This window comes from Propithecus coquereli, unplaced genomic scaffold (assembly GCF_000956105.1).
Source record: "Propithecus coquereli isolate 6110/MARCELLA unplaced genomic scaffold, Pcoq_1.0 Scaffold575, whole genome shotgun sequence".
Lineage (NCBI taxonomy): Eukaryota > Metazoa > Chordata > Mammalia > Primates > Indriidae > Propithecus > Propithecus coquereli.
The window spans coordinates 534,674-552,924 of NW_012151674.1; the positions used below are offsets into that span (position 1 = coordinate 534,674).

Consider the following 18,251-nt stretch of genomic DNA (forward strand, 5'->3'; position numbering starts at 1 on the left):
AAACAATTCTAGCACTTTGAAAAATACATTTGTTAAACCAAGAGGAAAAAATAGGAAACAAAATCCTATACACGAAGTTATTGAAACTATGTTAGGTTGGGCACAGTGGCTCGTGCCTGTAATCCCAGCACTTTGGGAGGCTGAGGTGGGAGGATCACTTGAGCCCAGGAGTTGAGGCTACAATGAGCTATGATCTTGCCACTGCACTCCAGCCTGGGTGACAAAGTGAGATCCTGTCTCAAAAAAACAAACAGACAAACAAACAAAAAACCTATATTAAAATAATGATCATTCTCTTTGGGTGATTGGATCAAAGGCAGTTTTTTTCAACCCCTGCTTTCCATATCTTCCTTAGTATTTTCTTTTTATGATAACAACAGTAAAGAGCAAAGCTTCGATTGCGACATAGCCTCTGACCACGAAAAGGTTAGGAATGTCCATTTGAAGAGGCAACAGGCGCAATTATCCAAAGGGCACAGAAAAGGCCACAACAGACACTGAGGTATCTAGTGCCCGGCTAAGTCATGCTGGATTATTCGGTCAGTCAGCAAGTATCAATGGACTGAACCCGTATCACATGAAGCACTCAGAATATGTGTTCAAGAATAGACAGTTCCTGACCTCGCGGGGCACTTGCAAGAAACTCTGATCTCAGTCTTCCTTATGCTTGCTCAGAACTTCACACTTTACGGCGTGCTGTCATGTACATCCCCTCATACGATACTCTCAACGAACCTGTAAAGTCGTTAGGGAGAGTATAATGATCCCCATTTGTCAGACACTAAGGCGCAGAGAGCTTAAGCAACTCGCCCAAGGTCACACAGATAGTAAATGGCAGGCCCGGGACTTGGACTTGGCCTTCTGTCTCTAAGGCCAGTGCTGTTCTCAGAATACCACAACTGCCTCAAGAACAGCTGTGATAACAGAGGGCTCAAGGCAAGAGAATAATCAGCACAGAGCCATAACTAGAATTTCAACCATGTGGATGAGGAAGCACATGCCTTCTCAGCCTCTGGCTAAGATCAAGTGTAGAATGCGGTTCCTGGGCGAGGGATGGGCTCCCCTCCCCTGGTGTGTTTGGGGTTGGGGGTCCAGGCAGCAAGGGGAATGGGATCCCAACACCTGGGCTTACCTCTCCTCCCTCTCCCCAGATGGTGAAGGCAATCCAGGTCCTGAGAATCCACCTGCTGGAATTGGAGAAAGTCAATGAACTCTGCAAGGACTTTTGCAACCGTTACATCACCTGCCTCAAAACCAAGATGCACAGTGATAACCTGCTCAGGAATGACCTCGGGGGGCCCTACTCCCCCAACCAGCCCTCCATAAACCTTCACTCACAGGTAATACACAGAGCTGGGTCCTATCTCTTAAGCCAGGCTCCTGAGCCAGATGTATAGGAAGGTCTGCTGGTGGATCAGATGAGACTCGCTGGATCCTTCCAGCACAAAGGCCTCCTCTGATCCGACTCTGTTTACATACCACAGACAGCACAGTCCTCTTTTAACACGATTCCACCGTGCCAGGGCATCAGTATTCCCCAGAAAACGACCAGACCTGAGAGGGACAATATCCCAAGTAGCTCTGGGATTTCTGGCCCAAGATATTGCAAAAAATGAGCACAAGAGTTAAGGAGATGGAAAGCTTTGCAGAGCGTGAACTGGGAATAGCCCAGACATCCTGACCACAGCCTTCTCCAGAGGGCTGCAGCTGCTGAGCTCTCCGTGTCCCTGGCAAGGACGGTTAGAGGAAAGCTTCCCCTGGAACTGCCTCTTCCTGACAATGCTCTAGTCACTCACCCTGCCCTGGCACCTCTGTCCCCCTAAGGCTCAGGGCCACTGTAAATGTCACCTCAAACCACCCCCTTTCAAGATTCACCTGCCACCTTCCTCCTGGGAACGTGGAAATGCGGAAACGATGACTGCAAGCTCTGAGTAAGAATGGGCTCTGTTTTCCCCAAACCTACAAACTAAGCAAGCTGCCTCCCGCACCTCCCACGCAGCTCACTGGCACCTGCATGCGCCACAGCCTCACCCCACTGCTCCTCTCCCGCTGAGTTCCTGGGTCCAGGCCAGACACACGGAGGGTCCCTCAGGAGGCTTCCAGTACCTTCTTCTCTTAAGACGATGAGGCATGGAGATACTGGTAAATTTTCTATGAATGAGTGGCAAGAGGCGCTGGAAAGAGTGGCCGAGAAAGGCTACGCCACTTTTGTCCCTAGGCCTCTAAGATGCCACAAAAGTATTCCCTCTGTCCGGGTTGGTAGAGGCGGGCGACAGGGCAGGCTGAGCTCTAGAAGGCCAGCCAGGCCTGACACATTTTGGCAACAAGCTCTGAAGACACACTCCGTGTCACATCCAACCCACGCAATGGGATCTTTGTGAGCCTTGCTAGTGGACTGCCCGGAACACAGGGCAAGAAGTTTATTTCCTCTTCCTATTGCTTGAAATCACCAAATCACTTTATTACAGGTCTAAAAACAGCCGCCCAGGCTTCTGCTTGCTGATATTCTCTTGAAATAGACTCATTCCTTCAGAGTCTTATTGTGCTTTCCCTTATGATCAAAATTAGCAAGAAACTTGCATAAAAGAGGACAATAATTGTTCAACGAGCATCTCGTTTGTAATTTATTAGTTTCTATTATTGTGGGTTGCCATGGCGACGCTGCGCAGTCCCAGTGATGGGAGAGATGCAAGATAGGAGCTGAGGAGGCTGTGAGGCCTCACCAAATGGAGATGCACATTTTTATCAGTAATTTTCATGAAAATAATAAGTGAGGAGTTAATGAGATGGAAAGCCATCCTGTGGCTATTGTGAATTTTTTTTAAGTGTTGATCTAATTAGAATGCATCGGTCAGGAAAAGTAATGAGGATTTAGTGCCTCACAGAGATGTGAGGATCATATCAGAAAATTAGCACAAGTCTTTGGAAATAATCAGGTCCTTGGAGAGGCACTGGCTTTCCCCTCCTGGGCCCTCCAACTCTACCTCGAGCTCTGGAGCTGGGGGTGCACCAGGGCAGAGGGGGAAGGAAGGAGGGGCAGAGGGCTTAGCAGCCACAGCAGCCCCCTCGGGGTTGGGGGTCTGAGGCTAACACGTTAGGCTGCAGGAAGGAGGGTCATTGGAGGAGTGGGGTTTGTAGGGAAGGATAACACGGGCTCTGGATGGTTTAGGTCTCAGAGATGCTGCCTGCAAAAATCAGTCCGCCTGGGGGATCCCAGTGCTCAGTGCCTTGGAGCTTTGAGGAGAGAGGAAAGAACTTTGATTCCTATCACTGGAAACATCAGATCTCTGCCTAGGGGTGAAGCCGGCCCTGGGGTAGCCACTGCAGAAAGGCCTCTGATCCGCTGGGAAAGAGGAATCAGACAATTGGGGGTGGAGGGTGTGGAAGACACCACGAAAGACAGGAAAAGACACTTAGTAAGGTGTTCCTCAAACTTATCCCTTCATGTTGTCTGACGGCCACCACCTGCTTCGTTCAGGGGTCAGTGGGCAAATAAGGTAATTACACAGCCTCGGCTGCAGGAGCTTCTTAACCCGCCCTGCTGTCTTCTCCGGCCATCCCTCAGCGCGCCTGCATACCCACGCGTCTCTTAAGCTTCTGCGGCTGGATCCATCTTCCTAAAGCTCTGTTCGTGTCATTCTCCTGCTCAGAACTCCCCCACCCCTGCCCCCAGCTTTCACATCCGTTCACCTGACACTCGAGGCCCTCCTAGGTCTGGCCTCAGCCACCTTTGCTGGGCCAATCGGACTGCTCCAGGTGCTGCAACCATTCATCCATGCCTGTGTGTGAGACACCTTCCACCGACCCCACCGCTCTGCAGGGCCCAGCCCAGCCTCTTCCCCAAGCGCATAGCAAGGCTGCTCTCCCGGAGGCTTCCCCATCCCCATCCAGAGTGGACTTTTCCTGCTCTGGCTAACTGCTGGAGCACGCTCAGCCAACGGTACTGCAAACATCACATGTGACTTTATATTATAGATGCTTGTGTAAGCCTCATTTTCCTCTCCTAAATAACATACACTTTTTAAGTAGAGACAATATTTTATAAATTTGAAATCACCAAACCACTTTATTACGGGTCTAAAAACAGCTGCCCAGGCTCCTGCTTGCTGATATTCTCTTGAAATAGACTCATTCCTTCAGAGTCTTGTTGCACTTTCTCTTATAATCCCAGCAGTGGCTGCCACAAAATCTTGTGCATGACAAATGGCCAGTGTTGGAAAAACTAATGCAAGGGGCGGGCGGAATGCAGGGGGAGGGCAAGAGGAAGCCAAAGGAAAAATAGGAGGAAAGATAAAAGGAAACAAAGACAAATATAGAGGGTCAACGTTCAGGAGTGAAGTAGAGACAGGCTGAAGAATTGGAGGAAAAGAGCAAAGAAAAGAGACAGGGAGACACACAGACCAAGAAAACGGGAGATGATCCCGAGAAAGAGGCAGAAAGAGGAATGGAAGGAGGAATGGCAGCAATAGTGAGATGGAGAAAGTCACAGGATGACATGTGGCTCTGCACAGTCTGGGGTACGTGGAGGAGGGGGTCAGTAGGGGCGTGCATGTGCTGTCCCCACCCACATTCCCAGGTCAGGTAGGCATTGGGGTTTGCACAGCTCTCCCAGGAGGGAGAGACCCCGGGCTGCTAAGGGACAGGCACCAGAAACTTTTGGTGCACCCGAGGTCTCGGGTTCATGGCATGGGAGTCAGTACGGGAGAGGAGAGAGAAAAGGAGCGTGGGTCGTGTGTGCGCGCGCAGACGCGTGCTCGTCGTGGTTCGACCTTAATCGCCCCAGCCTGAAATAGCCGTATTGAGCGCCAGCCTGGCCTGGGGAGGGGTGTCTCCCCTCTGGAACATGATCCTCCAGATCAACATTCCAGCTGCCTGCCAGCTTTGTTGCAAACTGCTGGCTCATGGTTCTCCCCGTGTGCTAATCATCCAGCGTTGTGTTACAAAGTGGGAGACATTTTTGTTTTCAGACCGGTACCCCTACCCCCAGGTGCCACACCAGTCCTCCATCCGGCTCTGGGGGTTGAGTGTGTTCCCTGATTGGCCTTCTGTTTCTATGTGTGGGTCTGCTCTGTAGCGGTGGGATGCAGGTGGGAAGTAGGGGAGGCTGCTCTACCAAGCAGGAGACCTAAAACAGAGTTCCAAGGACTTGGGCCACAGCTGGTTCTTCTCACCTCCCCAGGAACCCATCCTGTCCTGCTGTACCCAGAGACACACAGGCTTCCATTCCCCTCAGAGCTCAGGCTTCTTGCAGGGGCTGCATCCCTGGCAAGGAGACTCATTCTACACTCCCTCTCTGGCTTCTCTGTCCTTCCTACAGGGCACAAACTAAACCATCCCATTGCAGGGGACCTAACTCCACCTCACTCAAGTATTCATTTGACCTGAGATTTGTCCCTCTTTCTCCATGGAGATTTAAGCCTCAGCTCTCTTCCAGGCAAATTGGACTGAGCCACGTTCTCATTCAGTCGCCAAGCATTTGGGGAGGCATTTACTGTGTGCACTGTGCTAGGTCCTATGAGAACAAACACAAGCGAATAGTCCAGGAGGAGCTCCGATCTCAGTGGGAGGGAGCTGTGAGTTGCCCCTGAAGATCTAGACAAGTTATGTCAGCCCTAGCAAATGCAGGGTGAAGAGCACGGAGGAAAGGAGAAACCAAAGAGATGCGGGGAGGAGCTGTGGAAACGGGTCTGGATTGGGCCACATGTGCACCACTTGGTATCCTTCGTCCTCCCCAGGGAGAGCCCAGGCCCCAGACCCAGCCTGCACTGCATGCCTTCATGGCCAGAACCTGTTCCTGCCCAGAGGTGGGCTAAACAAACCTCAGCATGGATTCGAGAGGCCAGCAGAGGGGTTTTGTCCACTGTGACTGGAGAAGTTGCAGATTCACCGGCCTTAAGAGGACTTCCTAGGAGAAGGGCATCTCTGTCAGGCTTGGGAAGAGTTGGCAGCCTATCTGAGCGCTCTAAAGGTGCCTGTTCCCTGTGTAGCTAGAAGTCTGGGAGAAGGCAAGGAACAGAAAGTGCCTGTTAGAATCCCTCCAGGAAAGGAGATGGGGTGGAGAGTGGAGCATCCATTCACACCATGCACTGTGCATCCAGTCATACCATTAACTTGCATCCATTCGTACCATGCACCATGCATCCAGTCATGCACCATGCATCCATTCACACCATCACTTTGCATCCATTCACACCATACGCCATGCATCCAGTCATGCACCACACACCATGCATCCATTCATACCATCACTTTGCATCCATTCACACCATGCACCATGCATCCAGTCATGCACCATGCACCATGTATCCATTCATACCATAACTTCGCATCCATTCCTACCATGCACCACATATCTATTCGAGCACCTCTTAAGCCTACTGAGTTCCTACTATATAAAAATGGATGTGACACAGTCCTTGGCCTCAAAATGCCAAGATGGAGTACCTTGCAGCCAAATTTGTGGGGGTTGTGGTTTGAGGCTGATAGTGGTGGCCAACTGTTAAAGATTTTAAAGGTAATGGAGAATGTAGGCAAGGGGGTCAGGGCTGGAGAAACGTTAGAGACCAGTCAATTGAGTAGCCATGTCTTGTCTTGGTCAAAGAAGATCTGGCAGAGGGAGGGCAGACAGTGACCGTTATTGAGCTCCCCTCTGTCTCAAACATGGTATGTCCTAGGTGCTTTACACATGTCATCTAATTTACTCTTCACAACAAGGCTACAAGGTGCACATTATTTTCTCCATTTTGCAGCTAAGGAAAGAGAAGCTGAAAGAAGTTTAGACACTGGCTCAGGTCACATGTGTAGTAAGTGGCAGAGTCTGGCTGGGTTACTCCAGAGCCAATGTTCTTCTTGCTATATGGTGATACTTTCTTCGTGACACACAGGAAGGAGAGCCAGGGGTGCTGGGTCTTGGGTGGGAGGAATGGCCCTACCTAGCTATAGCTCAGGAATTTAGGGGCTAGAGAAGAAGAAGCCAATTTCTGGGAAGCAAGAATCTGGATTTGCTGATAGATTGAAAGTAGGGAGAAGAGAGGTACAAAGTGAACATAATTGAGATGCTGGGCTTGGCAGGCCAGATATGGCTCTTCAGCTCTGCAGCTCCCTAACAGAATAGGAAGGGGACTCATCAGTACATCCCCACTGGAGAAGGGTGCTTCTTGCCTATTGAGCTACAAGGAGTTTTGCATTTTCAACAGTGGCAGGGGTGGCGGAGGGGTTGGGGCAGTCACCTCAGCCCAGTGGTCAAGCATCCTGATGACCCGACCAGTGGGTTTTAGGGCTGGGTCGGGGCAGGGGGAGTGACCTACCATGGAAGGATCTTAGATAGAAAGGGGATACCGCCAGACTGAAGTGGCAAAAAGTCGAGTTCATGCTGCCTAGTTCCTAACATGGCATTAAAGTTGTCCCTTGTGCAGGTTCCCAGCCTGAGCCCTCCAGCCAGGGGTCCAGGAGACCAAAAGGGCAGCTTCCCGCCAGGCTAGTGAAACCTGAGCGCTTCCCTCTCTTGAGAAGGAATGTTCCTTAAGAGCAGCAGCTGCTGCTTATCCTTGCAGGCCAGGACTGCCTTTCCCTTGAGACTAAAGCCCCCAACAGAAGTGGAAAAGAACAGGATTAGGTGGCTTGTTTACATGTGCTTGGCTTCCCTGAGTTTGGGAAACCAGCTTTTCTCAGTCTAAGACAGGACCCTGGCTCCTCAGAATGGAGGGACACTGCCGGGAAGGGGTAGCTGAGGACAGAGGCAACCTCCCCACACCCCTAAAGCCTAAACACACACACACACACACACATACACACACACACACACACACACACACACACACTCACACACACACGCAAGAATACACCTCCCATCCCAGGCCAAAGCCCAGCCAGACCACACATTTATCAAGCCTCTACCATGCACTAACACTGTGCTAGGCAGTTTTGTAGAATTCAAAGAGACACCCCTCTTTCCCTCAAAAAACCTGCAATCAAGCCAGGGAAAGAAGATATCTGTAAAAGAAAGAACCGTTTACTGTGTGGCCAGTATGTAAGGCAGACGGGAAGCACCAAAGAGTCAAGAGGATGGGCCGTGGCCCTGCCCTGGATAGGTCAGGACAAGATTTCCAGAAATGAGGCACTCAGAGACGACCCCCAGCCACCTCCTGGGAGATTTTGGGGAGCATTCTCTGAGCTGGTGGGTTAGCAGAGACCCCTAGTGGCCAGGGGGAGGATGGCAGACGGCTGCGGTCTGGCTCAGCACTCCCTCCTCCTCCCCCCACCCTCCCTCCCACACAATAAATCCTAGGGAATGGCATTGAGTTTTCTACAGTCCCCAGCTGGAAGGGCCTTTGCAAGGCCATCCGGTTCATTCTCCTGTTTCACAGGCATCCTTGTAAGATAAAAATTCCACCTGTTTCAAAATAACTTAAAGGGAAACTTTTCTGTTATTCTTTCCTTTACTCCTTCATTTCTTCGTCCTGTCATGGTTTCTTGCAGGAATTTCTTCCTTGAGTGGAAATTAAGTCTTCCTGGGCAACTTAAGCCCTCCCCCTACTAACAGTGCAGAGCGGTGGCTCACGGGGACAGACAGCTCTTCCCAGGCGGACGTAAGACCATGTGTGTGAGTCCGCGGTCGCTGTCAGTTCATATGCGTCCCCACCGCCCTCCACTTCTAGAACTGTTTCTTAGTAAGGTCTTCCTTTTGGACAAGTCATCTTTGTTCGTGTTCCAGAATGAGATTTGGAGTAAAACTCACCCAGATCACCAAGGTCTGGAAAGAGTGAGTGCCGGCCACCGCGGCCAGGGTGTCGCAGTTGGCCAGCGGGTGGCGCTCAGGAGGCACCAGCTCTCGGCCGTTCCAACCCCGCCGCCCACCTTGCTCTGCCCTTTCTGAGGCTCTTTGTGTCTCGAGCAAACACCGCACAAGGAACGGGAGAGGGCAGCTTCCGCGGATGCCTGCGGAGCCCAGCTTGCTGGTTTCCATCTGATTCCCAGGGCTCAAGCCGTGGCGGGGCGGGGCGGCAGGGCCGTGTTCCCGGTGGAACAAGGCAGAGTGCTTGGGGCGGATCTCAGCTCTCAGCCCCTGGCTCCTGGACAGTTCAAGCAGGGATGTGAGGCTCTGGATGCCGAGAAACGCCACTAGAACTGTACCGAACGTGCTTCTCACCTCTGGGTGCGCAGGAGCCTAGAGGGAGCGGCTCTATTTGGGTCTAGACAGAGCAGCGTCCACCTGGGTTTGGAGTCGGATAATAATCCCCAGGGGAAAGATGTGGAGAGGCTGATGATACTGTGTGCTTAGCCAGCATGTGCTCCCCAGGGGGCTTCCGCTGCTGCTCGAGGAGCTCCTGCCGCAGAAAAGGCCTGCAGACTGTTCCCAGGCAGTCAGAGCCCACAGTCTCCATCCTGCGGGCCAGAGACTGAGGCTCCACTGGAAATCGCAGCCCAGCGCAGTCTCGCAGCCAGCCTGAGACACAGACTGCACTGAGGATCCTGGGGCTTGGCTGAGGCCCAGGAACATCTTAGCAGGGGGGCAGGAATGAAGGGGGCATGTGGCAAGTTTGTACCACTCTGGCTGCATGTGCAACCCCAGCTGAACCTCTTCTGTTGCTAAGTAAAGAACCGAAGTGGCTCTGAGGACTTCTAGGACAGGTTTTTAAATCCCAGCTGCGCCACTCCCTAGTTGAGTGACCTTAACCAAAGGAAGTGGGAATAAATTATGGGATGGCTAAATGTGCCAGGCACTGTGCTTGTGTTGGAGCCTGTCTGACCCCAAAGCACATATTCTTTCTCTGTGAGCACCCATCCTAGGCTGTACTCAGAGTCAGAGGTTTGAGGCACAGTTAATTGACTCTGGGACATCACCTCCGTTCTCTGGAACTCAGTTCCTCTTCAGGCAAATGGAATAAACTCTCTCTTGCTGACCCCAAAAGCGGATGGTGAAATTAAAAGGAAATAGCATGGTGAAAGAATGCTTTCTAATGCTTAGTGTACATGGTGAATAGGTAGCTTTCAGACCCATCTGATCTTTGGAACCATCTGAGGGAGGTTTTTAAAAATACAGGTTGCTGAGTGTCTGATTCAACAGCCCTGAGAATCTGTGTCTTTCAAAACCCCCAGTGCTCAGGCAGGTTTGTGGAACTGCTCCTGTTTGCAGACGGAAGGGATGAATATCATTTCCCCAGCCCTCAGGGATGCCAAGATTGTGCTTCCTCTTTCTCGCCCCAGCTAAGAAGTTGCCAGCCCGGCCCTGCCCGTGGTCTCGGCCCCTGAGATTTTTATTCCATTCCTTTGCTGGTAGAATTTGGCTGCCTCTCAGCACCTTCCAGCCGAAGACCCAGAGAATGGGGAGCGGGAGAGGGGAGGGAAGGATCTGATCCAGTGCATAAATCGCCTTTCGTTACCCAAACCCGGTGAGTTGGCATGAAGGATGTCCAGGCCACAAGGTAGAGAACCCGCCAGAGTTTGAGCGAGCAGATGAGGCATCCAGGTGGTAGCTCGCCCTTCTGCCTTTGGCTAGTCAACAATGTGTGTCGGTTGAATCCCAAGGGATATGTTTTGTATTTGTTTTACTGACTTTGCTTATATCTTCCTAACTTTTATGGATACTTTTTTGGGGTGAAGAAAATCTGAGACAACTTTTTTTATGCTTGAAATTCTCAAATATTCCTACCAAAAGAGGAGCACCACGGCACAGATGATTCCAAGTAAGAAATTACTGAAAAGTCACTTCCAATGGTTTTAGGGGGAATGGCATGGAGGTACCCCCTCCTCTATGAAATGTACCTTCCAAATTTGCTTTAGCTTCACATAACATCAGTACTGGCTTACATCCTGTGAGAAGGGCTCACAATGATGTTGGAACAAGGGCAGCTCAATTGTGGAGCAGCCTCATAGCTGAAAACTCAGGCTTTGAGGGCTCTGGGGTGTCAGCCCTGAGCTAGGCACATTTTATAAATAAGAGATGAGGCCCACGGAAGAGTCATGACTTGATTCCCCAACTGATCATCTTTCCTCTGGCGACCATGCTACTTCTGGACTTCTGGATTTGAGTTGCTTTTATCTGTTCACCTTGACTATTTATTGAATGCCCACGATTCAAGGTGCACCTTGTAGCCCAGGACACGGCACAACGTGTGCTCTGGGCATTTGCGGGTGAAAGAGAACTGTGTTCTAGTCCTATTGCTGCCAACCGGCTGTGTGGTGTGGGGCAAGTCACAGGCGTCCCTAAACTTCAATGCCTTAGTTATACCTCAGGGAATTGGGATTTGTGGCTTTTAGGGACTCTTCCAGTTTCTAGGCTTCTGCATGTCAGATTCCGTTTTAGACTTCAACTGCATTAACAGGAAGGCCAAGAGTTCTGTCCAAAGTATAAAACTTCCTGACTGGGAGGCTCTCACAGAGCCTCAGAAAGGGGAAGCCAAGGCAAGAGCTGCCCTCTCCCTTCCCCAAGGTCACAGCGGCAGAGGTGAGCCAGGAATAGAAGCAAGGCCTCCTCCTCCCCACCCACCCAGAAGCCAGACCGAGGCCCCATGCGTGCAGCAGGTGGGTGGAGGAGGGAGAGCTTGGCTCCGCTTCCCCGGTGCTGCTTATTTATAGGACACTCCTCCAGCTCCGGGCCAGCGGCGGTCCAGCAGGGAAAAAAGGCAGCTCTGGAGGAGACGCCAAGGGGGATTTAATCAGCTGAATTGAGTGAGATGTATAAATCAGTGCTGACTTCCACTTCCTGAGAGGCTCTGTCAATTCCATGGTGCCAGAGTCTGGGAGGAGACTCACCATGGCTGTCCCCTAGGGCTGTGACACTTTTCCTTTGTTGCTACAGGTAGGCAGTCATTGGCTCAAGGTTTCCTCCAAACACAGGTTTCTCCTTGCTCCAAACCTTAAGCTGTCCCTGGAAGCTCAAGACCCAAGCTTCTTCCAGTCCTAAAGCAAGAGCAAGGAAGCTGGGGGCCTTCATCCCCCACCCCCCGTTTCATCTATTTTCTTGACTATTTCGCTGTCTCTCAATCTTTGTAGTTCATGCCTTATGATTCCAGCATTTGAGCAAGGGAATGTCACCTAAATGGCCATTGGACCTGTTAACTTGTCCAAGCCCCATTTTTAGATGAGGAGCCATGGTTGGGAGGGGCTCGGGGGCCCAGTCCGGTCTCCTGAGGCCCCTTCTAAACCTGGAGACACTGACCTCTCACACACCCCATTCCTTCCTCCCAAACGCCCTCCTGTCACTCCGCTGCCAAGCACAGGCTCCCCAGAAAGGAGGAGGACTTGTCACTCCTCCTTGGAGGCCCTTCATCGAATCCAGGGACTTCCTGATCCAACTGTTAAATGGGAATGGTGAGGGGAGCAGGGTGCCAGAAAACGGTATCTTCTCAGCTGCCTTGGCTACCCCAAAGCCAACGGCAAGGATCGTCTGCCGACTGGCAGCGTGGGGCAGAGGGGAGCCTGTTCCAGCGGAGTTCTGCATTGGGAGCCTGAGGCAGAGAAAAGAATTGATGCCCTGCGCCAAAGGGGGCAGAGGCTCATATAAGATGCCCTTAGAAGGCAGGTTATGAAGTTATGTGAAGGCCAGGGCAGCTTTATTTCTTTTTTAACGAGTGTTTTAGGGTCGTGAGCTAGGTGCTAAGGATGCAAAGGTAAACGCTGGAGGCTGCCTCCTGCGTGAGCCTGCTGGTGCCAGCGCCGTGATGGAAGCGTGTGAGGATGGGGGACTGGGGAGGGGAGGTTCGGTGTCTGCAGGATGAATAGGTGCTGGGCAGGTGAGGCCAGGTTCTCGGGCCTGGCTGCACATTAGAATCACCTGGGGAGCTTTTAAAAGTCCAGCGCCCAGGATATACCCCTGACTAACTAAATTAGAATCTCTGGGATTGGAACCCAGGCATCGGTATTGGAGATTTCGAAGGGTAGCCAGGGTAGAGACCACTGGCATATAGGATAAGTTGTGTCTCAAGTTTGCAAGGGAATGGAATGGTTATATGGATAACTGTTTTTTGGTTTTGGTTTTTTGGTGGGTTTTGTTTTGTTTTTTTTTAATATTGAGCCTTCTTATTCACTCTTTCTAGGAAGCCATGAGAACTGCCTTCTGGATTTGCAGGAAGGAGAGGGGAGGGAAGGCAGGAAGGGGAAAAGGGAGAGGAGGACTTTGGGGTTGTAGCATGTAAGCTCTCGGTGACATTGTCACCAACCACGCCTCCCTCACTGCCAGGACCTCCTGCAGAATTCCCCCAATTCCATGTCTGGAGTCTCCAATAACCCCCAGGGGATTGTGGTCCCAGCCTCAGCGCTCCAGCAGGGCAACATCGCCATGACAACCGTCAACTCACAAGTCGTGTCAGGTCGGTGCAGGGAACGGGATGCTGGGGATTGTGGGGAACACCCTGGGAGGAGAAAGGGTGGCCCTGAGGGGAATCCAGGGGTGGGGGTTGTCCTCCGCCCAGAGAGCAGCTCCCAGCTCAGTTTCTTGACTAAAGTGTTCTGCAGGTTTATAGATGGGAGCACCAAGACCCAATTGTGATGATTCGGAACAAGTTTGGGTCAAATTCTATAAGCCCCCCAAAGACCAAGTAAGCCCCCCAAAGACCATAAGCCCTCCAAAGACCCCCCAAAGACCTTCCCCCACACACTTCCCACCAGAGGCTCTGCTCTCGGCTCTGGACACACCCCCACCCACGCCTCCCCTGCAAGTGGGAGAACCACGCCTTGTTACCCGAGGGCTCCGGCGTAGAGGGTCTACATGTGAGTGCCGAGGGAACCCTGCCTGCCCTCACTCCTACCCACCCCCGCGGCAGGGGACCCAAAAACTGGTTGTCTCCTCAGGTGGAGCCTTATACCAACCGGTTACCATGGTAACCTCCCAGGGTCAGGTGGTCACCCAAGCAATCCCCCAGGGAGCCATCCAGATCCAGAACACACAGGTGAGTGTGTGTAGGTGTGCACACGTGCATGGTGTGGGGCAGGGCGATCCTAATTGCTTCTTATCTGCCAGGCACTCTTTACACAAGCCGCTCATTTCATCCTCATTATTTCTCTAAGGGGTATCATCTCCCCTACTACCGCAGATAAGAAGCTGGGTCTCGGAAAGGTTTTATCAGCTCCTGGGACTGTGCTGCCTCCTGGGGTTACATCAAAGGGTCCTGCACTTCCTTCCTGTGCCTGGTCTCCAGACCGAGCCGCTGTGTACCTCAGTGGCACAGAGTGCACACACAAAGGGAGAATAGAAAGGTCTGAAGTCAGAGCCTGAAATCTGACCTCAACTCTGTGATCCTGGATAAGTCCTCACGCCCTGAGCCTCAGAGTCCTTATTGATAAGAGGGGGCTTAGTACCGACTGCACACAGCCCTGCCCACCACAGGGCTGCTGCGAGGGTGAGCTATGGCGATGGACGGGAAAGTGCTTTGCAAACTGTAAAGTACCTCAGAAATGCTAACAACGCTTGGATGGCTATGGCACGTTCATGTCTACTCTGCATGGCCCTGTTCCCGCTCCCTCCCCCACCTCTCCTCCCCTGTCCTTCTTGCCCTCTCCGCTAGCCAAGCCTCATCTCCTTTCTCTGAGGGGCTGGTGTGGGTGAGAGGGAAGGGAGACCACGCCCTGAGCCCTGAGAAGGGGCTGGGTAAGGGGTTGGCAGCGCATGCAGCCTGCCGTCCGTCACCATGGCAACAGGTCCCTAGCCCAGCCTCACAGCCTGCTGATGCTGATTTTTTCTCCACGTGCCCTGAAGGTTAACCTTGACCTCACCTCCCTCCTGGACAATGAGGATAAGAAGTCCAAGAACAAACGAGGAGTCTTGCCCAAGCATGCCACCAATATAATGCGTTCTTGGCTCTTCCAGCATCTCATGGTGAGTGTGTGTGCCTTGGGGCTGTGAGTCATGGCGTGGGGCACGAGTGACCCACGGAGTGGGCGCCAGACTCTGCTGTTGTCTTGGAACCGCAGAGGGCGCGGCCGCAGCAAGAGCTCTCTGGTGGGGACGCCCTCTAGAGGCCAGACCAGGGGAGGCTTTCTCTAGCACCTGCCGCTGCTACCGCCTCAAAAAGGGTGACAACAAAGGAGGCAATGGGGACAAACATTCTGAAGAGAGTTAAGCGCTGGGCAAGTGTTCAGCATTGTTTCGTGAACAGAGTTAGGTTCAGTGGGGGTGGTCACTTGTCCAGAGCCCCCTCCTGCCCGCAGCCGCGCCCACGCCGCCCCTCCCGTGGAAGAACGCCTAAGGCTGCCTGTCGCAGCTTGAAGTCCTCACCGCTGGGGGAAGCAGAGCAGGGCAGGGGAGGGTGGTTGAGAGCACTGACTCTGGAGGGGCAGCCCAGTAGAATCCCGGCTCCTCACGTCACCAGCTCAGCTACAGGACACAGGACAGTTGCTTTCATAAGCCTCAGTCGCATTTTGTGAAATGGCACATGGCCCCGGGTTTCAATGGAGTGTTGCTAAAGTGCCTGCTGTGCGCACACATGACAGTCGTCGTGTGTGCGTGTGTGTGTGTGCGTGTGTGTGTGTGTGTGCAGCGTTAGTTGCAAAAGACAAGCCTTTGGCTGAATGTCAGGAAGGGCTTCACAATCGTAATCGCTTAGCACCAGTTTCAAGGGCTGTAGCGATAAAGAAAGGCCAACGACTGTGCCCGTGCTGAGTGTGTGTGTGTGTGTGTGTGTGAGTGTGTGTGTGTGTGTGTGTGTGTGTTCGTTCCCTGGGTGGGGTAGTTTCTGTGACCACGAGCGGGCTGCCAGCAGTCCGCAAGCTCCCAGCCCGGCATACCAGTGTGTATATACACAGGTGCAAGACAAATGCCACAGGGCTGTGGACATTGGCCAGACAACTGTGGGAAGAACCAGGAATAAGGGGAACTCCTTCTTCAGAGAGAAGGAGAGAAATCAAATGGATCGCAGAAATTAATCAGTCAATCAATAGCCCTTTATTTGACGTGCAAAAGCCCCCGGAAGCCACAGGGAGCAGGCCTGGGCAGCGGTTCTCAGACTTTAGTGGTGACAAGACTGACTGTGGTCTTAGGGAGTCTGACGCGGAAGTGCTGGTCCTGTGCATCCAGGGGACAGGCAACACATGTGGGGCCAGGGCCAGGGCCCTGCATCTCCCTCAGGTGTCTGCTCAGCTCTAGGGACTTGGGGTTGCCCCAGGCTTTGCTGAATGAGCACATTTTGAAATGTGCCTAGTTTGGAAACCTAGAGTTTTCAAAATAGAAAGCTAATTTGGAGAGAAGGGGCTGGAAGGCTGAGGGTTGAGGTGAGGAGAGGAGGCTGGAGAGACCCCCGAGCCTAGGTGATAAAGCCAGGGGACCGGGACATGTCCAGCCTCGGGCCTCTAAGGGGCAGCTCCGATGTAGTAGCTGGAGCTCATGGTGGGGATGCCCAGGTGTCGGCCTGTTCTGGTTTCCCAAACTGTCAGAGAGCCAGTGGGCTCAGATGGACTTGGTGGCCCCATGGGCCCAGTGTCCATGCTACAGCTCCCAGCCCTGCTGTGGGAGGAGGCGCTCCCTAGGGAAGGAGCCATCTTCTGTGCACTGACCTGTCGCAACCAAGGTCAGAGCAGCACAGCCCCCTCCTGCAGGCCCGGCGGAGCTAAATCTGGCTCCACCCCTTGTGGTGGGCCGATGTCCAACTGTAGGGTCGTGGGTGTGGTAGAGAGCTCATGGGCTTTTGAGGCAGCCAGGCCTGGGTTCAAATTTAGGCTTTACCTCTCACACTATAACCTGGCCACACTCACTTCTTGTGAAGATTGTGAGGAAGTGATGAAAGGACTGCAAAGACCCTGGCACACTGGGGTGCTTCCTCCCCCACCTTCCACCCCCATGCATTTTTGAAGGCTGATGTGAACACACCTACAGCCTCACTTCTGGGGGTGCAGAAAAGACAAGAGTAGGAGAGAGAGGAAGCTATGAGACAAATTCCCCTGTCCAGGAGCCGGAGCATCCCGGCCAGCACCCCCTCACCGACTCTCACCAGCCCAGCCTGTGGGCTCCCCCTCAGCTGTCTTCCACCCGCCACCTGCACCTCACCCCCGAGAGTCTTTAGCCTGAGGCTGGAGGGTCACCCGCTCCTGCCCCTCATGACTGTGCCTGGGCTCTCACCTAGGACTTCACATCCTGCCTCTCCTGCCATTCCTTGCCAGCCTCCCTCCACAGCTCAGGGTCTTGGCTTTCCACTCCATGCCACCTCCACCCTGGACCTGGGAAGGCAAAGGAGGGAGAGGTGAAGAGAGAGGAGGTAGTAGCTGAGCACAAAGGAGGAAGGAAGGGAGGACCAAGGGTGGCTCTGCAAAGAGGACTTGGAACAATGTAGAGGACTTGCTGAGAAGCATGAGGAAGGGCTTCCCGCCCGCACGCTCCTGCCCACCCCTGCTGTCCTCTCCAGCTCAGGTGCGTGCTCAGATGCAGGTGCCATTAGTAAAGCACTTATCGCTGGCAAAGTCCTCCCGCATCAATGGCTCACTCATCGTAGTGGCCACGGGGCCTCTAAAGTCAGAACTTGGAACTTCTGGACTGAGGGAAGGAAGAGAATGGGAAGTCCAGGCTCCTCCAGGGAAACAAGCATACTGCGCCATCCTCCGCAGGCCAGGCCTGGGCCACACAGCCTGGGCTGCACCAGAGCAGCCTGGGTGTCCATACACGTAGGGACACACATCCCAAAACCTCAGCCTCTGGAACGAGGCTATACAGGCTCTTGGTCACTGGGCACAGTGGGAAGAAGACAGGCTCTGAAGCCAGACAGATCAGGGTAGGAGTTGAGGCCCTCCCACTAGCTGCGTGATTACTCTGATTCTATTTCTTTGAATAAAGAGGATAATACTTATTTCCCAAGGTTGTGAAAATAAAATGAGGTAGCATATAAAAAGAGCCAGGCCTGGCACATAGCACTTAAGAAATAAGTTCCCTTTGAACAGTCTAGAACAGTGGAGCAAGAACAAACTTTTGAGGCTGAGGCCCAAACTTTGTGAGCATTAGAGGTAGATGGCTGATCTATTGTTTAGATCTATAACATCTATGGATTATGCTGTCACTTGTCCCTCAGAGTACACTGACTCATACGTTACGTACCTATTCTGTGTGTTTACGCGAGTGTCTGTCTTATGTCTCTGACTCTCCTATACATTTCTCAAGAATAGGGTTCACGCATTGTATTCTTCTGTGAGCCCTACAGCATTGATCCCCAGAGCATATACCTTTACAAGAATTACTAGGTGCTGTTCCCAAAAAGGGGTTTCAGTAAGTTTGGGCAAATCTGGGTTATACAAGATTTAGCCTGTTTCTTTATTCTTAGTGTACGAGGGGG

At 52.5% G+C, this 18,251-nt stretch overlaps 1 protein-coding gene across 6 annotated transcripts in view; it reads left to right on the forward strand.

Moving 5' to 3' along the window:
• PKNOX2 (PBX/knotted 1 homeobox 2) overlaps window positions 1-18,251 on the forward strand; it is a 257,241-nt gene that overhangs the window by 222,408 nt on the left and 16,582 nt on the right. For all 6 annotated transcript variants that reach the window (XM_012658147.1, XM_012658151.1, XM_012658148.1 and 3 more), the window contains 4 exons: window positions 1,152-1,340; window positions 13,181-13,310; window positions 13,792-13,889; window positions 14,696-14,815. In XM_012658147.1, coding sequence (XP_012513601.1) covers window positions 1,152-1,340; window positions 13,181-13,310; window positions 13,792-13,889; window positions 14,696-14,815 — 537 coding nt within the window. The remainder of the gene's footprint in view (window positions 1-1,151; window positions 1,341-13,180; window positions 13,311-13,791; window positions 13,890-14,695; window positions 14,816-18,251) is intronic.